General features: G+C 38.0%; 1 protein-coding gene across 2 annotated transcripts in view; it reads right to left on the reverse strand.

Annotated features, from left to right (window-relative positions):
* The window catches only part of LOC121330557 (N-alpha-acetyltransferase 15, NatA auxiliary subunit), a 53,721-nt gene that overhangs the window by 12,166 nt on the left and 20,407 nt on the right, over positions 1-21,148 (reverse strand). For both annotated transcript variants that reach the window (XM_041277159.1, XM_041277168.1), the window contains 8 exons: positions 20,502-20,659; positions 20,114-20,248; positions 12,165-12,318; positions 7,150-7,269; positions 4,482-4,577; positions 4,151-4,257; positions 1,239-1,311; positions 824-993 (listed from right to left, as the gene is read on the reverse strand). In XM_041277159.1, coding sequence (XP_041133093.1) covers positions 824-993; positions 1,239-1,311; positions 4,151-4,257; positions 4,482-4,577; positions 7,150-7,269; positions 12,165-12,318; positions 20,114-20,248; positions 20,502-20,659 — 1,013 coding nt within the window. The remainder of the gene's footprint in view (positions 1-823; positions 994-1,238; positions 1,312-4,150; positions 4,258-4,481; positions 4,578-7,149; positions 7,270-12,164; positions 12,319-20,113; positions 20,249-20,501; positions 20,660-21,148) is intronic.

Here is a 21,148-nt window from a genome sequence, read left to right on the forward strand (position 1 = left end):
AACGTTCCTTATCAAGTCAATGGCATAAGCTCTGCTGTTATAGGGAGAGCTTAACCGCAGGGGATGCACTATCCGACTCCATGTGCTCAGACGGGAATGCCAGCTCCTAGGGAAGCAGAGCGCTCTGTAAAGCTGCAGGACCAATGTTTCTCCAGCATACGCTTGGAGAAATATGCACAAAACTTGCAGAAAAGCAGTTTGATAAAGACATTAACTGGGCTGTCAAAAAGGCTTGCCTGGTAAACACTGCGGGAGGACAGCAAGCAATCACACCCGATGCAGAGCTGAGCCCAGCGACTGCTAGTGAATCGGGATAGTAGCCTTTTGTACTGTGCACTGGTGGGAACGGGAGTTTGGACCTATAGTTACCAAGATGCCCACCTATAGCCCTTTTGGCTAACCCAAACAGTCTGAAAACTGAGGGTAGAACTAATGAGGTAGTGAGACACTGGGAGAAATTGCAAGCAGTGTAGCTCAAAGTGTGCGTCTCGGTCAAGAGAGCCACCTGCTTCGCACGGGGCACAAGGCCGCTGCGGTACTAACGAAAAACGAGCTGAGTGCACCACACATGTAAGCAGCAACTCTTATAAGCACATAACAATTAAATTGCCTTCATTTGTGTAATTTACACAGCAAAAAAGCAGATAAGTAACTTGATCCTTATCTGTTCGTAGTCTATCCTGTCAGGTTCAGATGAAAGGAAAAATGATGATAACGTCTGTGTCTGCAGCCCGGTTATTCAGGTTATCAGGGTCTAAGATAAATACCCACAATGTAATGGTTACATTTCACACTTGATACAGAACCAAACCTATGCATTTACCTTGTATATTTTGGCTTTGACAAGAAACAGTTCTATGAGAGTGGGTGTACTTTCAATAGCAGCATTGATGTATTCTAGTGCCAAGGACTGCTGGCTGATCTGATCGAAATGTTGAGCCAAGAAGTACTGGACCCAAAGCAGAGTGGTAGGGGGCTCTTCTTTACCGTCATCTGTGAAAACAAAAACAGAATTGAGAATGTATTGCAAATTCTTAATGGCTTCATAAACAGCATCACAACATTACAATAACACCAACATCACACTCCAGCAGGAAGACAATGTAAAACCCTGAAAGGCGTTTGCTGAAACTCATCTACTCAATCTTACAGTTTTACATCAGAATTATAGAATTCAAATGGAAATACACATTAAAACACAGTCTATCATATGTTACTATTTTAAAACTCCCACTTACCATTTGGATTAAACATTCGGCAGTTATTTAAATTAGTTTCATAGCCAACTACCAATTCCTCGATTATAGAGACCTGTAAACAAACAAATCACATTTATAAAAATACAAAATTACAAAATCGGTTAAAATGAAATTTCATGTGTACTATTTAACATTGTAATATTCATAAGAACACATGAACATTTACAAAACGAGAGGCGGCCATTCGGCCCATTTTGCTTGTTAGTAGCTTATTTATCCCTGAATCTCATCAAGCAGCTTTTTGAAGGATCCCAAGGAATCAGCTTCAACAACATTACTGGGGAGTTGGTTCCAGACCCTCACAATTCTCTGTGGGAAAAAAAGTGCCTCTTATTTTCTGTTCTGAATGCCCCTTTGTCTAATCTCCATTAGTGACCCCTGGTCACTCTTTCTTTTTTCAGGTCAAAAAAGTCCCTTGGGTCGACATTGTCAATACCTTTTAGAATTTTGAATGCTTGAATCAGGTCGCTGCGTAGTTTTCTTTGTTTAAGACTGACATGCCTTTTAAACCCGGAATTCTGGTCGCTCTTCTTTGCACGCTTTTAGAGCAGCAATATCCTTTTTGTAGCGAGGTGACCAGTATTGAACACAATATTCTAGATTAGGTCTTACTAATGCACTGCAGATTTACACTACTTCACTTGATTTAAATTCAACACTTTTCACAATATATCCAAGCATCTTATTGGTCCTTTTTACAGCTTCCCCACATTGTCAACATAAACTCCTTTAAAAGTAAATAAATAAAGTCTTTTTCATAGATTCTGTCTTCAAATTTAGTATCTCCTATATGATGTTTATAATCTACATTTTTATTACCTGCGTGCAGTACCTTACACTTCTCTATTAACCCTTTGCAGTCCTATGTCGGACCAGGTCCGACATTTAAATTTTCCCTTTCTACTCCAACGTCGGACCCTGCCTGACATCATCAAAAAGACGTTAAGCACAGGTCTAGTAGTTTTTTTTTTTTTTTTTTTTTTTTTAATTAAAAGGGTGTATCTCATAGCCCCATGCATTACAGAGATAACACAGACATAACAATGGAGGTAGCTGCTTCTGCCTTCAGCGCTCAAAGAATATCAGACATTTGCAGAGCTTTTTGAGATGTTATAGTAATAAATTACTTGGATCGCATTATTGAGGAATTTGGTGATAAAACAAGTGAAAATACAGCAAACAAGGGGTGGGGCTTGGCTTTAGCTACAGTACTGTTGGAAAACATGGATCGAGAATTGATTAGCAGTTTGCTACGCATGTGGACTGGCAGAGCTATACTGGTGTTCTTTTCTGAAAAGAGACTAATATTGCAGATAGCAGACTGTTTGGTTCAAATTGCATGTACTGCTAACCACTGATAGAGACGTTGCGTCTACAAGCTCTTGCCCAACATTGACTGCAAGCTAACAAGATAACAATGCTGTGGACTAGAAGGGGACAGGCTCTAAAGACTTCAGAGAGATCGAAAGAGATAATGCCACTAGGATCAAAGGGGGTTGCAAAAAGATAACAAAAGGCAGATGTATGGACCTTTTGTCTCCAGGAGTGTGAAGAATGAGTTCAGAGGTTGTCACACTAGACTACACACACAGACACACACACACACTCACACAATGAATTAAATTACCTTGACCATTGGTTAAGTGTCAGAGAAAGGGGAGGTGGACCATCTATACAGAAGGGTATTTAATGTCATGCAAACACTGTAATGAGGAGTATTCTGTTTGTCCTGTACCTGGGACCAGACTCCCTGCATATTTCAATAAACCTGGCAACTGATTGAAGAAAAGGACTCTGTGCATTTAATGCCTTTTGAACCTGTTTTACTCTGAAAAAAATATTTTAAACAGATTGTGGCCGAGGGGTAATAGAATAATTACGAACTAGTTAAACTCCTCGGCCACGGTATTTAAGTCTGCAGCTCTCCCTGCTCTAGGTCGGATGTACGGAGAAGAGCGAAAGAGAGTGAGCGAGGGGAGAAAATCAAATCAAAACGAAAGCATAGGATCAGTGAAGGCGACTGCCCAGCCTGACCTGTGTTTCTGTTCGTGATTGTGTTTGTTTAAATATTTTATTTGTGCCCTGTGAGCAAGTGTTTATTGTTTAACTGTTTTATTTATTTTTGTGTTATTGAAAATAAACGGCACGAGCCATTGCACCGTACCTACCTGTGTGCTGCCTCATTCTGGCCTGACGTCACCACAACAGCACGTATGAAAATAATTTGGACCCGACGCGTCTGACGAGCAAATAAATGGACTGCAAAGGGTTAAAAGTCAGTTCTGAATCTTCTCTAAATCATTTTTGAACGAGCTTTGCTGCTGCAACAGTGTTTGCCACTCCTACTGTTGTGTCATCTGCAAATTTAACAAGTCTGCTTACTATACAAGAATCTAACTCAATGTAGATTAGGAATAGCAGAGGAACTAATACTGATCCCTGTGGTACACTGCTTGTTACCTCGCTCCATTTTGAGGTTTCTCCTCGAATCAGTACTTTCTATTCTAACCACTCCCTAATCCATGTGCATGCATTTCCTTGAATCCCTACTGTGTTCAGTTTCAGAATTCATCTTTTATGCAGGACTTTGTCAAAAGCTTTCTGGAAATCTAAATAAACCACATCATATGCTTTGCTATTATTCACTGTCAATGTTGCATCCTCAAAAAAAATCAAGCAGGTTAGTTAAACACGATCTCCCTTTTCTAAAACCATGCTGACTGTCTCCCAGGATACTGTTACCATATAAGTAATTTTCCATTTTGGATCTTAGTTGTGACCAAGATAAGTTTTGTTTAGTTGATTAAGATGTGTAAACTTCACAAGCAACAGAGATACAAATGCATATAGGACATATCCCTAATGCAGAGCTTGTAATTGTATACACTTACCTTTTCTTTGTCATGGTACAAGGACTTCAACGTTGTAAAAACAGGAGGGCAGCCTTTGCTGAAGTTCAATCTTAAATATTTATCCAAGCATTCCCTAAATTTTTCACCTAACCAAAAACAAATATAAAATTGCAGTGAAGATAAAAAGCAACAGAAACCACTGAATTTACTTTTAAAACTGGACATAGGTCTGTTAAAAGTAAAATATCAACCTCATCTTACTTGACAACTGGTGTTTTCAATGCATATTTGTTCTTCATTCTACCCAACAAACAGCTGTGCTTTATAAATACATTTCTGTAACTAAATAAATGGTTTTGACCTTATTTACCAGATAAAAAGTTTAACGGCAGTCTCCGAGGCACCAGTCCTTTAGGATATTTAACCCAAGATTCTTCGTAGATTTTTTGCTTCTCCTCCACACTGACTAAACAAATACATGAAAGTAAAAACAAAGTCAGTCAGCAATCTTTGAGACCAAATGCTCTTATTCTGCAACGAGTGCTCATTAAGGCCACTAATACACTAAGCAATTATATTCACAGCCAGATTCCTCTCTTTAATCTCTATTAATTCCATATTAGCTGCATGTTTACCATCCATCTCAAGTTTAGAATGCTCTACAAACAGAAAAACTAAAAAGTACAATGCTAACTATACAACAATGGAATTCAGTTACACTCAATTCTACAATATATGGATCTTCATTGAAGAGCAATTGGTACATCACTTGTATTTTATACATTGATTGGGTACATAAGGATGGGCATCTCTATTTTAATGACTGTATACATGTTAACGTGGCAGTGGCTAAAAATAATGCTTACACACAGCAATACCAAAATTAAAAGTAATATCCATTAAAAAAGCAATAGCCGTGCTATGACAGTACTTCAATAAGTAGCTCTTTTTTAACAAGCAGTAACAGAGTAAGTACAGCATAGATGAAACTTCTGCATCATTTCCAAGCAGCAATTAAAAGGCAACATAACGTACAGATTACAGTGAATGAAATCACATCTTCAGTAGACTAATATAAAATATAAAGAAATGGGTACACTACCATTACATTAAATACAGTACATAGCTCCTGTTCCTTGTGTACATTCTGCTAAACGATGCATTATAACTAGGCTTGCTACTTTTTGAAAGCTCGTTAACGTCAAATTCCCAAAAAATCGTGGATAAACGTCTGTAAAACCACTCCATTTTTTTTTTTTTTTTTTTTTTTTTTACCAAAAATAATCGTTTAGAAATCTCTAGTTTGTGCTACAATGCTCACATTCGTTTAAATGACTGTCAATCAAGACATGCACTGACTGTGCACTACAAGTGCCTGTCATTCAAAGAGCCTACTTTTAAATTAGCGGGTTAAGGTGTAGGTACGCTTATGCTATAGCTATATGGTGACAGTTAGTAGTTTGATTTGAAAATGCGGCGCAAGAGGGAAACAATGAGTATTGTGCACAATACCCTGACCGACGGCTGAAGTCTCTGCAGCAGGACGAAGCAGGCCCGTCTGCCTGCCTTCCAGTGACTGATTCCAGCTGTGTTGAAGCAGGAGAGGGGGGAGCTCAGACTCCGAATAAGTGCAAGTTAGTTCTGTTCAACTATGTAATGTTTTGTTCTGTGCATATTTTTTAATTGTAAATTTATGCTATAAAAGTCTGTGTATGCTGCGTTTTCTACGGTTTATTTAAGAACTTTTTATTTGTGTAAGATCTTTATCTTTACAAGGTGTAGTTCCGCTGTAACTAAATGTTTTTTCTATTAGAATGTTGGTAACCATGGTTTTGTTGCATGTTGAATAGGATAAAGGGGTTTCGCTAAATAAGATGTTTCTCAATTTCATAAAAAGTTTTTTTTTTTAAAAAGCATAATGGTCAATTTCACCCATTCTCTGCTTGAATGGAAAAATAAAAACCAAATAGTAGCAAGCCTACTAACAATGTATTGTAATGTATAAATCATTCAATGTCATGACCTAAAAGTCAATGTAAACTACAAAAAGGGGTTTTATTTTTATTTAACCCTGTCTTTCAACAGCGCTGGTGGTCAGTTTATCTAGAGATCCTATCAGGCACTGGGTTTTCTTATTCGTCCCTTTGTGGAGTGCATTTGGTGGAGCAAGCAGTAAGGATTCATTGTGATTTACCGTGGCTTGCAGATGGGCCTTCAGATGGATACATGCTTGTACCGTAGGTGGTTTGACATTGTTTTTATGCTGTTCCAGTAGCTCAGTCCTTTATTGCACATTGTGAATTTTTGTAAAATGCCCCCAAACAAACTGGAATTTTTTGCATAGCTACAATCTCATTCATGTTCCATTTGGTATAGGTTGGCTTACTGATATTAACCACAGCGGTTTAGGTATGAATAATGAAAACATGACTGCCAACAATACTGCATTGTAAGATGTCTCCTTTTTTGTTAAGTACCTCTTTTGTAGTCTCTGTATTAATTAAGTTGAATAAATAAGCATGTTTTAAAAATATGTGCAATGGTGCATTCTAACCATCTCCGTTACCCATAGCTACAGTACTGTTATCACCCTCACTTTTAAGGACGTTTTATTTTTTATGTCAGAAGCTTGAGTAATTTAGAGCCATAGACAGAATGTAATATTAATTATGTAATATTTAGTTATAGTAACACGTTGGGCTACAGCAGCAGGCATAGAGTGGTTAATGGGTCTGTTCAGACAATTTTTATATGTTACAATACAAGATAGATTAAACGATTCGCAATTTTCTAAACTATTAATCTTCTAATCAATTACTCTAATAAACGTTTACACATGCCCACCCCTAGTACATGAAGACATTTCAAAAGACAACACGAGTTAAAGCTCTAGTTCCTCCTTGGTATGAAATCACTTTCTGGTTTGATTTGTTTTCTTTAAAATCTATAGGTTTTGTGAATCTTTATACAGAATTAAAGCAACACAAACTATAGCAGCTCATTAAGATCCCTGTGCCCTCTACGCCTGAAGCTCATACCTGGCTTGAGGGCTTTCTCCAGGCCATGGTAGTACGACCAGTTCTCAGGGTTTCTCTCCTGCAGTCTCCGGTACACTACAGTAGCCTCTTCCATTCTGTCCAGCTTCAGCAGCAGCTCACCTACAACACACACAAGAGAAAGAACTGATCTTACGACTCGCCCCATTGCAAACATACAGGCAAGCTTTCTGACCCGCACCCATTATGGTTGAGTGATCAAAATATAACACTACAAAAAAGGCTGCGAAAAATAATTTACAGGGGTGTGCAATTCTTATCGCCCGAGACAACAAGATGTGTGTGTGACAGGCAACAAATGTCAGACACATATTTTAAAAATTTTTGTCCTATGTTCGTTCTGTTGCTAAAAAGACACTCCAGGTATATTTATACAGAGACAAGCAAGTTTCTGAAAACAATTTGCGGAAGTCTAGCACTAAAGCACAAACATTTTAAAAAGTTTTGACGTCCCACCCCTATCACTTCTGATTGGCCAGCTGTGGAAGCTGATCTTCTATTGGTTACAAAGAAAACCAGAAATGTCTGCCAAGAGCACCTCTGGCAACGCACAGACTCATCTTAAATTTAAGATTTTTATGTTTTTGTAAATTAGCAAATTAGTGATACTGCTTTCTTAATAAACTAACCTGACATTTAAATGCTGCATTCTAGTAAAGTTTAAAAAAAAAAAAAAAAATTCTAGTAAAGTTTAAAAAAAAAAAAAAAAAAAAAAATTTAGTTTTGAAAGAAGCAACTAGTTATTTATTGGACATGCAGAAACTATTAAAACATGAAGACTAACATATGTTTCTAATGATAGAAATGAAATGCATATTAATGAGATTCTGTACAATATTATATATGTAAGGTATAAATCATGATGGGCCGTGCAGTTCCCATGATATATACCATGCCCGGGGTGGTGATAACCACCCCAGAAGTGGTATATATATCATCAGAACCGCACAGGCCAAAATGGTTTATACCGCTTATAACACTTGTCATTTGCAGGAAGAAAAACAATTCAATTAAAACACAATTAAATTAGGACAAAACCAGAAACTTATTGTGTATACATCCACAGTAATAGTCGCAAATTGAAATGAATTCATTGTTCGTTTATTAAAAATAAATTGCACATGTTCGTTTATTGTGAATTTCTACACTGAAAGTGCCATCTCACTAGAAACTAGAGGACTGAGCACAAGCTGTAATGGGTGGAGTTTCAAATGACACTAAGGAAGTAAGGGGAGCAGCTGCGATGGAGACTGAAGCCTGATCTTGAAGTGAGTTTGCTACTCGTTATATGCGAGGCCCATATATTCTAGTACGTTTTCATCCTTTTGGATCTCAAAATATGTCTGTTAGTTGTCGGTCACCCTTGCGTCCAAGTCGTGCCAGACTAAGTTGACTATCGAACCAGACTTTACGCACCAATCTGACCACGGTGTCAGGGGACAGTACCTCAGTTTCCCACAGACACTTCAAATCTAGCCCGGTAAATCGGGGGGTGTAGTCTGGTCTTGTCTTTACCTGCTTTTCTAAGAGTTTTCCAGACTGACAAGAATACATAATTGTTGGTTTTAAACTTACTGTCAGCAGAGATGTTAAAACTTCTACTGTTAAAATATGTGTTTAGTCCAGCTCAGAGTTATAAAACTGGAGACTGAATACTGGTCTCCAGCTGAATTTTTTGCACTGGCATAAAATTCCTTTAATGAGATTTTTTTGGACTTATTTCCATAAAACTAACGTCCATATTTCACTCTAAGTACATAAACCAGCCCATGCTATATTTTTTTGTCTGTGTTTCTCAATCTTTGTTTTTTTTCCATTTCTTTTAGCTGTTCCTCATCTACTATTGTGTCTACTCTTCCGAGAACTTATTTTATTTATTTCAGATGGACTGCTGTCTTCACTCAAAGTTGGTGCTGTACCAGTTGTGGAGTTTCATAAAATATTTCCCCAAATATATTAAAGGAAACAGGTCAGATGCCACTCATTTTTGGCAGTGGTTTTGTAACTAATAAAAATGTCAGTTTAGCATGGAATTTAGAATGTAGTGGTGCATAGTGATATATTCATTGTGACGCGACTCATTAGTATGCAAACCATGCTACTCGCTATATATTGCACACGGTCATGTGATGCTGTTTAACTAAATCAGGTTATTTTTCCAAGCCATGTGTAAATAAAAATAAATTATATAAAAATAAATAAATTATATTAATACACACACACACACACACACACACACACACACAGTGGCTTGCAAAAGTATTCAGACCCCTTGCCATTTCTCTCATATTACTGAATTACAAATGGTACATTGAAATTTCATTCTGGTCAATATTTTAATTTTAAAACACTTAAACTCAAAATCAATTATTGTAAGGTGACATTTGTTATATGTTGAGAAATATTTAAGAAAAATAAAAAACTGAAATCTCTTGCTTGCATAAGTATTCAACCCCCACACATTAATATTTGGTAGAGCCACCTTTCACTGTAATAAAAGTCTTTTGGGGTAAGTATGTACCAGCTTTGCACACAGTGTCGGAGTGATTTTGGCTCATTCTTCTTGGCAGATTTGCTCCAGGTTGTTCAGGTTGGTTGGACGACGCTTGTGGACCACAATTTTCAAATAGTGCCACAGATTCTCAATGGGATTGAAATCAGAACTTTGACTGGGCCACTGTAGGGCATTCACCTTTTTGTTCTTGAGCCACTCCAATGTTGCTTTGGCCTTGTGCTTGGATCATTGTCCTGCTGAAAGGTGAATTTCCTCCAAAGCTTCAGTTTTTTAGCAGACTGAAGCAGATTCTCTTGCAGTATTTTCCTGTATTTTGCTCCATCCATTCTTCCGTCAATCGTAACAAGATGCTCAGTTCCTGCTGATGAGAAGCATTCCCACAGCATGATGCTGCCACCACCATACTTCACTGTAGGGATGGTGTGTCTTGAGGCATGGGCAGTGTTAGGTTTGCGCCACACATAGCGATTTGAGTTTTGGCCAAAAAGCTCTATCTTGGTCTCATCTGACCACAAAACCTTTTCCCACATCGCAGCTGGGTCACTCTCATGCTTTCTGGCAAACTCCAGACGTGCTTTCAGATGGTACTTTTTGAGTAACGGCTTCTTTCTTGCCACCCTCCCATACAGGCCAGTGTTATGCAGAGCTCTTGATATGGTTGACTGGTGCACCATTACTCCACTCCCAGCCACTGAACTCTGTAGCTCCTTCAAAGTGATTGTTGGCCTCTCTGTGGCTTCTCTCACAAGTCTCCTTCTTGTTTGAGCACTGAGTTTTGAGGGACGGCCTTTTCTTGGCAGTGCCTGGGTGGTGTGATGCAGCTTCCACTTCCTGATTATTGATCCAACTGTGCTCACTGGGATATCCAAACACTTGGATATTATTTTGTACCCTTTCCCTAATCTATGCATTTGTATTACTTTATCTCTAACTTCTGTAGAATGCTCTTTGGTCTTCATTTTCCTTCAGATTCACAGCCTTACCAATGATCCTTCAACAGTGGGGTTTTTATCCAGAAAATGTGACAGCAACTTTAATGGTTCACAGGTGGAGGCCAATGGTAAGGTAATTGTGTCCTCGTTTGGGCAATTTCTTTCATCGGTGCAAACTGGGAGCTTCCACAGCACAGGGGTTGAATACTTATGCAAGCAAGATATTTCAGTTTTTTATTTTTCTTAAATATTTCCCAACATAAAACCAATGTCACCTTACAATAATTGATTCTGAGTTTCAGTGTTTAAAAATAAAATATCAAACAGAACAAAATTTCAATGTACCATTTGTAATTCAGTAATATAAGAGAATTGGTCAGGGGTCTGAATATTTTTGCAAGCCACTGTATGTATATGTGTGTGTGTGTGTGTATATATATATATATATATATATATATATATATATATATATATATATATATATATATATATATATATATATATATATATATATTATACTGTAAATCTCATGGCAATGTGTTTATCTATTTATTTTTCAATGACAGTAGTGCAGGGAAAGAAGTTTCCCTCCCCCAAAAAATGATAAACTAAAGAAATATCAGGGTATGAAACCAGGATCACCCTGCTGCAGCAGTGTTCCAGTTAGCCATCATGGGACAAGATGTTAGATGAGGAAAAAATAGCTGTAAAATGCTGCACACTGCTTTAAAAAAAACTGAAATAAAACAATAAAAACATTTTTTGTCTTTGCAGAATTTAATGGAGCCTACTGTAAATATTGTGTGCATTTCGGTAGAAAAACAGTAAAAATGCAGAGAAGCTTGACAGGTTATACGCAAGTATAGAACATGGCTATTATTCCCCACAAACTTTGCTTTTGTGACCAGGACAGTGATATTTCAAAATATCACTATCACGAAGCAAAGTCTGTGGGGAATAATAGCCATTTTCTATACTTCTGAGGCATAAGCAATTAGGAAATAACACTTACTACCCAGGAACAAAAAATAAATAAAAAATTGTGACACGGTGTTATTATAGTTGTATTACTTAAATTTACTAGCAAATGTGTTCCAAACTACACTGAAATGAACATTTCCTTAAAGTATGTTATACATTTGTTGAGGTGAGGTCGGGTCAAAAATTGCACACCCGTGCTTTATAATGAATAAATAAATGCAAAACAGGAGAGACAGGCCATGCCACAAGTAAATGTATTTTCATTACAGTGATAATACAGACTGTAGTATCAGAGAAGACTAAAAGACAAAAAAAAAAAAAATCCAAACAGAATGGGGTCTGTTCAAGTCTAAGTGACAAAAAGGTGGCAGATCTAAATGCTGCCATTATTTAAAGTAATTAAAATAAGTCCCTCTGTGTTTTTTGTAGTGTAGAGACAGAAAAGAAACTCCAGCATTGTTTATGCATTTGATTTTGATCGTCTCTGTTCAGTACACAAAGTGCCCTGTGTTTATTATCTCAACAGACCTGCTGCTATTCTAGTCAGTCAGTGGAACTGACCCCAATACCTTTAGTTTCCTCCACCGCCAGCTTGTCACAGATCTGCTTCTCGTAGGTGGTGAGATGCTCCAGTGCTTTTTTGTAAAGGCCTGCCTCTCTGAGGACTTGGTTCTGATACAGCAGCAGCTCACTGTATTCATAATCCACTTTATCAGGTGAAGTCTGAAACACACAACATTATTCACAACACTTAAGGGCAGTTGAAACACCACAGCAATTTCACAACTGACACACAGTGGGAAAAGGAAGCACACTGGGACCAAGCTTGTACTTTGTTATATTCCCAAAAAAAACATTACAAACAAGATACAGTGGCTTGCGAAAGTATTGACCTGCATTTTTCCTATTTTGTTGCCTTACAACCTGGAATTAAAATTGATTTTTGATGATATTCTGATTTCATGTAATGGACAGACACAAAATAGTCCAAATTGGTGAAGTGAAATGAAAAAAATAACTTGTTTAAAGAAATTCTAAAAAATAAATAATGGAAAAGTGGTGCGTGCATATGTATTCACCCCCTTTGCTATTAAGCCTCTAAATAAGATCTGGTGCAACCAATTACCTTCAGAAGTCACACAATTAGTTAAATAAAGTCCACCTGTGTGCAATCTAAGTGTCACGTGATCTGTCACATGATCTCAGTATATATACACCTGTTCTGAAAGGCCCTAGAGTCTGCAACACCACTAAGCAAGGGGCACCACCAAGCAAGCGACACCATGAAGACCAAGGAGCTCTCCAAACAGGTCAGGGACAAAGTTGTGGAGAAGTACAGATCAGGGTTGGGTTATAAAAAAATATCCAAAACTTTGAACATCCCACGGAGCACCATTAAAGCCATTATTAAAAAATGGAAAGAATATGGCACCACAACAAACCTGGCAAGAAAGGGCCGCCCACCAAAACTCACGGACCAGGCAAGGAGGGCATTAATCAGAGAGGCAACAAAGAGACCAAAGATAACCCTGAAGGAACTGCAAAGCTCCACAGCGGAGACTGGAGTATCTGTCCATAGGACCACTTTAAGCTGTACACTCCACAGAGCTGGGCTTACGGATGAGTGGCCAGAAAAAAGCCATTGCTTAAAGAAAAAAATAAGCAAACACGTTTGGTGTTTGCCAAAAGGCATGTGGGAGACTCCCCAAACATATGGAAGAAGGTATTCTGGTCAGATGAGACTAAAATTGAGCTTTTTGGCCATCAAGGAAAACGCTATGTCTGGCGCAAACCCAACACCTCTCATCACCCCGAGAACAACATCCCCACAGTGAAGCATGGTGGTGGCAGCATCATGCTGTGGGGATGTTTTTCATCAGCGGGGACTGGGAAACTGGTCAGAATTGAAGGAATGATGGATGGCTCTAAATACAGGGACATTCTTGAGGGAAACCTCTTTCAGTCTTCAAGAGATTTGAGACTGGGGCGGAGGTTCACCTTCCAGCAGGACAGTGACCCTAAGCATACTGCTAAAGCAACACTTGAGTGTTTTAAGGGGAGACATTTAAATGTCTTGGAATGGCCTAGTCAAAGCACAGACCTCAATCCAATTGAGAATCTGTGGTATGACTTAAAGATTGCTGTACACCAGCGGAACCCATCCAACTTGAAGGAGTTGGAGCAGTTTTGCCTTGAAGAATGGGCAAAAATCCCAGTGGCCAGATGTGCCAAGCTTATAGATACATACCCCAAGAGACTTGCAGCTGTAATTGCTGCAAAAGGTGGCTCTACAAAGTATTGACTTTGGGGGGGTGAATACTTATGCACGCTCAAGTTTTCTGTTTTTTTGTCTTATTTCTTGTTTGTTTCACAATAAAAAATATTTTGCATCTTCAAAGTGGTAGGCATGTTGTGTAAATCAAATGATACAAACCCCCAAAAAATCCATTTTAATTCCAGGTTGTAAGGCAACAAAATAGGAAAAATGCCAAGGGGGGGTCAATACTTTCGCAAGCCACTGTATATGTTTGTTACTGCTAATGAACACCTTCAATCTGCCATTTGCTACTTTATGCATTTGTTTTTATTATTGTTTTACAGTGCAACGTGGTATTGAGGTTCTCTACTTGACAAAGCGTGCTGCCACATCACTAGCACTTGAGGGCTGCATGGCCGCGTGTTTATTAAAAGCTGTAATTCACTACCGCACACAAACACGCACTTGCAAAATAAAACCACCACCACAATGGAGGAGCACAACACTGGTTCATTTAAACATCCCCTGGGAGAATTACTCACAGTATACAATAAGAGTTTATTTTTAACAACAAATGTCAAAATGCAACTAATATAGTCACTCATACAACAAGCTGGAGTCAAAGACATTTATTTTGGCTTTTAACTCGGCACAGCGATATAGAAAAGGCAACCCAAACCAGGTACTGCAGAATGTATACAATTGTAGTCAAAAGTTTACAGACCCCAATGAAAATCTATAATTTCTCAAATTATAGGAAAATTCTTTTGTAGCAAAAGTTTTGCTTCTGTGGATGATGAAAAAAAGGTTACAAGAAATAGATGTCTACAACTATTTATTTCAGCAATTTTTTAAAAAACTCCAAAAATGGTCTACAATGTGCTAGAAATTTCAACGTGATAATGCAGAACCTAATTCTTGAAAAGTCTAGAAAATGCTGGATTGTAGGTCAACATTCTTTGAGAGTATAAAAGGGTTAGGCATAAGATGATTGCTGTCATTACCAATAAGTCAATATGGGAAAAAGTAAAGAGCTATCTGAAGACCTCAGGCAGAAAATGATTTATTCTCACATAGCTGGAGAAGGATACAAGATGATTTCCAAGCATTTGAGTATTCCAATTTCAACTATTATTTCTATTACCAAGAAGTAGAAGATTCCTGGTACTGTCACAACGCTCCCTCAGTCTGGAAGAAAGAAGGTTCTTTCACCAAGAACAAGTAGAAGAATTGTGAGGAAGGTTAATAATAATCCGAGATTGACAGCCAAAGATACTCAAAGTGAATTGGCTGCATGTGGGACTGGGGTTTCCACTTCAACCACAGGTCAAGTATTACATGGTGAAGGTCTCAATGGTCTCAGGCCAAGGAAAAAGCCACTCTTAGGAAAACATTGCAAGGACAAATCGCTTAAAGTTTGTAAAATGACATATGAATGATGGATAAGAGTTATGGTTCTGTGGACTGATGAAACAAAAAAAAGAGAGCTATTTGGTCACGCCGATAGTCACTACGTTTGGACAAAGTCAGATGATGCGTACAAAGAAAAAAACACAATACCTACTGTCAAGCATGGAGGTGGTAATATATTTCCAACACAACAATGATCCAAAGCACACATCACATTCAGAATGGTTGAAGAATAAAATCAAGGTTCTGGAACGGCCTAGTCAAAGTCCCAATCTAAATCTGATTGAGAACCTTTGGTATGAGTTGACGAAGGCTGTACACAAGTACTCGGAATTTAAATTAACTGGAACAATTTTGCGTTGAAAAATGGTTAAAAATCACTAAAAATCACGCCAAAAGCTCATTGACAAATATTCTAAACGTCTGAAAGAGGTTACTAATGGTAAAGGTGCCTCAACTAGCTATTAATTTCATTTTTCCTTCTCAGGGTATGAATACTTTAATTAGCATTTTTGGAGTTTTGCAAAAAAAATTGCTGAAATAATCTATTTCTTGTAACTTTTTTCCCTCATCCACAAAAGCAAAACTTTTGCTACAAAAGATTTATCCTATAATTATTTGTTTTCGAGAAATTATACATTTCCATTGGGGTGTGCGTGTGTGTATATATGTGTATGTGGCTCTCTGGTCATAATGTGCCTCAGATACAACGCTCCTACAGCATGTCCCCAATTTCCTATACTAGTGATTCATGCAATATTTCTACAGTAAATACAGTACCAGTGTTCAAACTGTAAACCACTTCTCACCCTAACTTAAGTTTGTCTCTTCCTTTTGATATAGTATCTGAACTGAAGAAAAGCTGCGCTGGCACTTTATAATAGACACCTTATTCAGCAATCGTTTTAAAACCAAATAGATATTAAGCCTATTATGTGGTTATCTTTCCTAATGTATTTACATTTTTTGCTGCGAGAGGAGCTGCGGCTTTCTTCGGGAGACAAGCCCCGTTCCGGCAGCAGAACCTGAAACGAGCCCATTTCCTCTTCCCCTCTCCCGACCCGCTCTCCTTCTCACACTTTGTTTGCTTGTCTGCCACTTCGAACGTAACTCCTGACCGCCGTTTAGTCAGTCTATTTATAGTTTAAAAACTGCTAATATGCAATTACACACACGCAATCCCGATTTATATCAAGATTGCCGTTCCGGCACAAGTCGTGATATAAAGCAGGTCATGATATAAACAGAGTTTCATGTTAGCCTATGATGGCACATTACGAGTGCGAGAAAAAAAGAAATAAAACTAATGGTGAATTAAAGAGCAGTGTTTTAATACTGAACACTTAGTCGTTCTTTACATTTAAACACATGCATATAGTTTACTACAGGGCAAATACATATTCTATCATTAACTTGAACGAAACAGTTTGTGTCCTTATCTAAAAAAAGGCAAGAATTGTCAACTGGTGAGAGCTATCAATTAGGCGCTGAACTTTTTTTTTTTTTTTATTGACTTAAATTTGGCGACGTTGGTGTTTTGTAACTGAACTGTATCCCGTTAAGACCGCCCATGCAGCATTTGACAGGCTACACAAAATGTCAGTTTATCAGCAGAGATGATTATTGGTTGTTAGTTGCGTTGGAAACTAATTCTATCCTGTGGTTACTAAAGCCCGGCCACACGTGACAATAAGGGGGTCAGAGATAAGTGCATGTCAACTGTTTTTTTGAAAGATCGTGATAAACAAGTCATATTAATAGAGGTGATATACAACAGGTTCATCTGTGTAATATATATGTGGTGCAATTGACACCCTAATTTCATATTCGATCACCATATAAACATTTATCAAAGGTAATTGATGCATTGACATTTTATTTTACAAAATAAAGAATAACTAAAAACAGTTGTATAATAGTTAAACAAAAAGACACAAATGACATTCAAATAGAACACTTATAAAAAAAAACTTGGAGTTTAACAAATGAAAAGTATATGCGTGCGTCTGCATCAGATGTCCGTTTAACATTGTAATAATAAAAAATAGTACATTAACAGAAGTAATTTATTTCTGAACTGTGGTTGTTCATTACTGTTAACATTTTTGTCCAAAAGCAAAGCAAAACATTTGAATTAACCCTTTCCTGTCCGACATCAAAAAGACGTCAAGCACAGGGTTCTAGTCGTTTTTACTCTGGAGAAAGCCGAGAAAACCTATCAATGCCTGAGTCTGAGTGAGGACCAATAGGAGCCGGGGGGGGGGGGGGGGGGGGGGGGGGGGGGGGGGGGGGGTTGGGGGGGGGGGGGGGGGGGTCCCTTCACCACAGATAAACAAACAAGATAGTTGCTTCCGCATCCACCACTCAAAAGAATATCAGACATTTGCCGAGCTTTTTGAAATGTTATAGTAATAAAATAATGCCTATTTTGAGGAGTTTGGTGATAAAACGAGTGATCAGGAGATGTGGTATGTGATAAATAATGCAAAACAAGGGGTGGGGCGGGGCTGGAGATGCAGTACTGAGTGTCCTGTTGATATGCAGTGTCTTTTAAACCTGTTTTACTTTGAATAAACTTACTTTTAAACAATGCATGTAAAATAAACAGCGCGTGTGAAAATAAATTGGAAATAATGCATCTGACAGGCACTGAAATAAATTGGACTCTATGCATCTGACAGGCACTGAATAAATGAACCGCAAAGGGTTAACCTCACAAATACTGACTAATTTAACTATCCTAATAAATACAGCTTCTTTTTTATATAATACTGGCATATAATCCAAACACAACATGCTTTGAAACAAAGAGGGAAGAAAGAAGTTGGCTTGTCCAACACGAATGTACAGGCCTAAAAGTGTGTATCCTAGCAACAAGCTAATCTACCGCGCTAGCACTAAAAGAAATGCGCTCTCACACACACCCACATTTTTAATGCTAATCGGCAACAGGACACCTGGGTTCTAATTTGATGTATTGATTCACCAATATGTAATCAAAGCTCGGGAAATTTAAGGACAGATGATCAATAAGATGCATCAATTAATTGTTGCACTATGGGTCTACTTAATTCACAGAAACTGCGAAATTCACTTTAAGGGCCAATGCATACAGGACTAGTACAGAGTCGGCCAGGGTTTCCTTGGCTCACCGTGCACCAGCGATTCCTTGGCTCACCGTGCACCAGCGATACCTATAAGCTGAGCAGAACTGTGTCGTCCTCCAAAGCTGTAGCTCTCAGGTGGCTGCATGGGGAGCCTGCAATGTGTAATGAAGCGGGCAGCTAACGGCACATGCTTCGGAAGACAGCGTGTGTACGTCTTCGCCTCTCCCAAGTCAGTGCAGGGGTGCTAGCAGTGAACTGAGCTTAAATAATTGGACATTCTAAATTGGGAGAAAATAAAAATAACTGTCGACGACTAAATAAAAAAATAAAAAAAGAATGCTAGATGCCCTTGAGTAACTGAGTTTTGGCACCGTTTCTAATCGATTTCCACTGCATAACTTGGCAAAGCATTGCCTTACACTTCCAACCAGTTCAGTGGATGCAGAACGTGCCGTCTCAATGTACTGGCAAGTCTTCACAACACAGACAGAGAATGTTGCATGCATGCCTTTAACAAATGACAGCACTCTGTTTTAGTAAGGAAGCAAATACCACTATGTTTAGGCTTTTACAGTACTTTGAAATATTACCTACTTTAGGTTTATTTAATGTTTTAACAGGTCCAAAAAATGTGTAAATTCTCTCTTGCATGTGTATATCTCAGTTAATTGTATCAACACATTTAGAAATGCATTCAAATACAGATAAAAATACATTTTGCTTTTGAGAATCTTCAAGATGAGTTGCCTTGCTACAACTCATTAGTTTACTGCGATGGGCCTTTATGTATGTTAAGCTATTTAAAATGGAGACATCTGTTTTGATGCGTAACTCCATGCAGCATTTCGTCAACTGCAAAACTGAGAAGAGTTTTTAATTGGCTTTTAAGCATTAATTGCCTTCTGTTCGACAGACATCTTGGGCTTCATCCAGTCTTTCCTATCATTTATCCGCTAATAAGATTTAAAGGATTTAACACCCAAATACTGGACATGAGAAATTCTGAGCTGCAGTGTTTTAAAATCCAGAGAAGCATTTGAAACAGTCAATCATTCCTTCACCTATTGTATCAGCTAGCTGGTTTGAATACCATTTTGCAAAGGATTACTTGCCAACAAAGGTATTAAAAAAACAAAAAACAACAAAAGAGAAAAAACACCCTAATGACTTATACCTGGCCCTCCACTGTTCATAATAGTTTAAGTTCAATTTCATACATCGGTTTCTTGTGTTCACATGTGGTTCACTCACACAGCAATAGATTTCAACACCACTGTGGCACTAACGGAAAATTCATAAGACATGAGGCATACATTTAAAACATCAAGTTCCAAAAAGCTGTTCTATCATAATTCTCTATTAATTGCATGCTTGTTCACAATGGGCTATATAAACTTAAGGTATGTCAGAGAGAGACAGGTCAGTATGAAGAACCAGTATGATACCACAAAGGTGGGGTTCAGTTTTATTATACAGGTAGGTACTTTTATAAATATTAAATGAATGATCATGTAGAATAACTTGTATTTAATCTATGACTACAAACTGTTATATGGGTTTAAGCACCTCAAATTTTAAAAAAGTTGGATGTTAAAATGTACATTCACAGTAGACCTGTAATAAGGTAACTGTAGCACAAAGGGATTAAAATAACAGTTTACATACAAACTGCACCACTACCATTAAACAATTCAAACCAAACTCATTGTCAGATACAGTAGGAGACCAGTTTGAGAAGAATTACCTGTTGTGTTTTCCTAAATTCTTCCAAGATTTTCGCAGCCATCTCGTAATCTTCCAACAGGTGATAAGCAATCGCATAGCCGATCCATGAGGCCCGCTGGGCAGGTCGCAGCTGAAGCAACTGGTACCTGGTTTCCTGCAAAGACCACATTTAGATAAGGAGAGGTCTTAGAACTCGTTCATCATTCAAAAGAAACTGCCAAACCAGGAAGAACACAGGAGAAGGATGTCTACTACTACTGTATGGTATATCAATTGTAAAACACCAATTACAGTGGGACTGCACAAAAGCGGGGGTTAGTCTGGTAAAGACACAGTAAACACCTCACCTTGATTTTGTACAAGTTACAAGATACAAGTATGTACAAGTTACTGGGCTGTCCACTTACCCTATAACCTTCAAGGTCTCTCATTTGAATCTGCAGCAGGGAGAGGTCCCTCAGAATCTGGAGATTGTCTTTGTCCCACTTAAGTGCATTTCTGTAACACTTGATGGCTTCGTCATATTTCTTGTCCGACCTCTGCAGCAAGCCATACACATGCCAACCTGGGAATACTTGTTAAGGAATCTACACTTCACCACGCCCAACAGTTTAAAAACAAAATACTGCGTCTTGATAATAAATACATTCCTACATAAGCACATGTTACTTCCTTGTGCAAACATCGTATCCATATAATAATTTTACAAGTGGTGGAAATGAACATGTCACCTCTGTAACGGCCAGGTTTTGTTTACACATTCAATCCAAGCTCTTTCTATGAATTGGGCATTAAAGCATAAACTGTAGCAGCAGCTGTTGTATATGTAACTACTGGGCCACTATTTTGATGTGACTATGACATTGCTTAATTATAATGGAATCACACTAGTCCTTCGCTTGTAATTATAATAGTATACATACCAACATAAATTAAATATTTAGCTGAGGGATCCATCATGAAAGGTCACAACGAGCACTACTCTCAAAGCTTCAAATCAAGATTTATTTAATTTAGGGTCCAAGCTATTTTCAACTTATTTATTTTTGTAAAC

This window comes from Polyodon spathula, chromosome 2 (assembly GCF_017654505.1).
Source record: "Polyodon spathula isolate WHYD16114869_AA chromosome 2, ASM1765450v1, whole genome shotgun sequence".
Classification (NCBI taxonomy): domain Eukaryota; kingdom Metazoa; phylum Chordata; class Actinopteri; order Acipenseriformes; family Polyodontidae; genus Polyodon; species Polyodon spathula.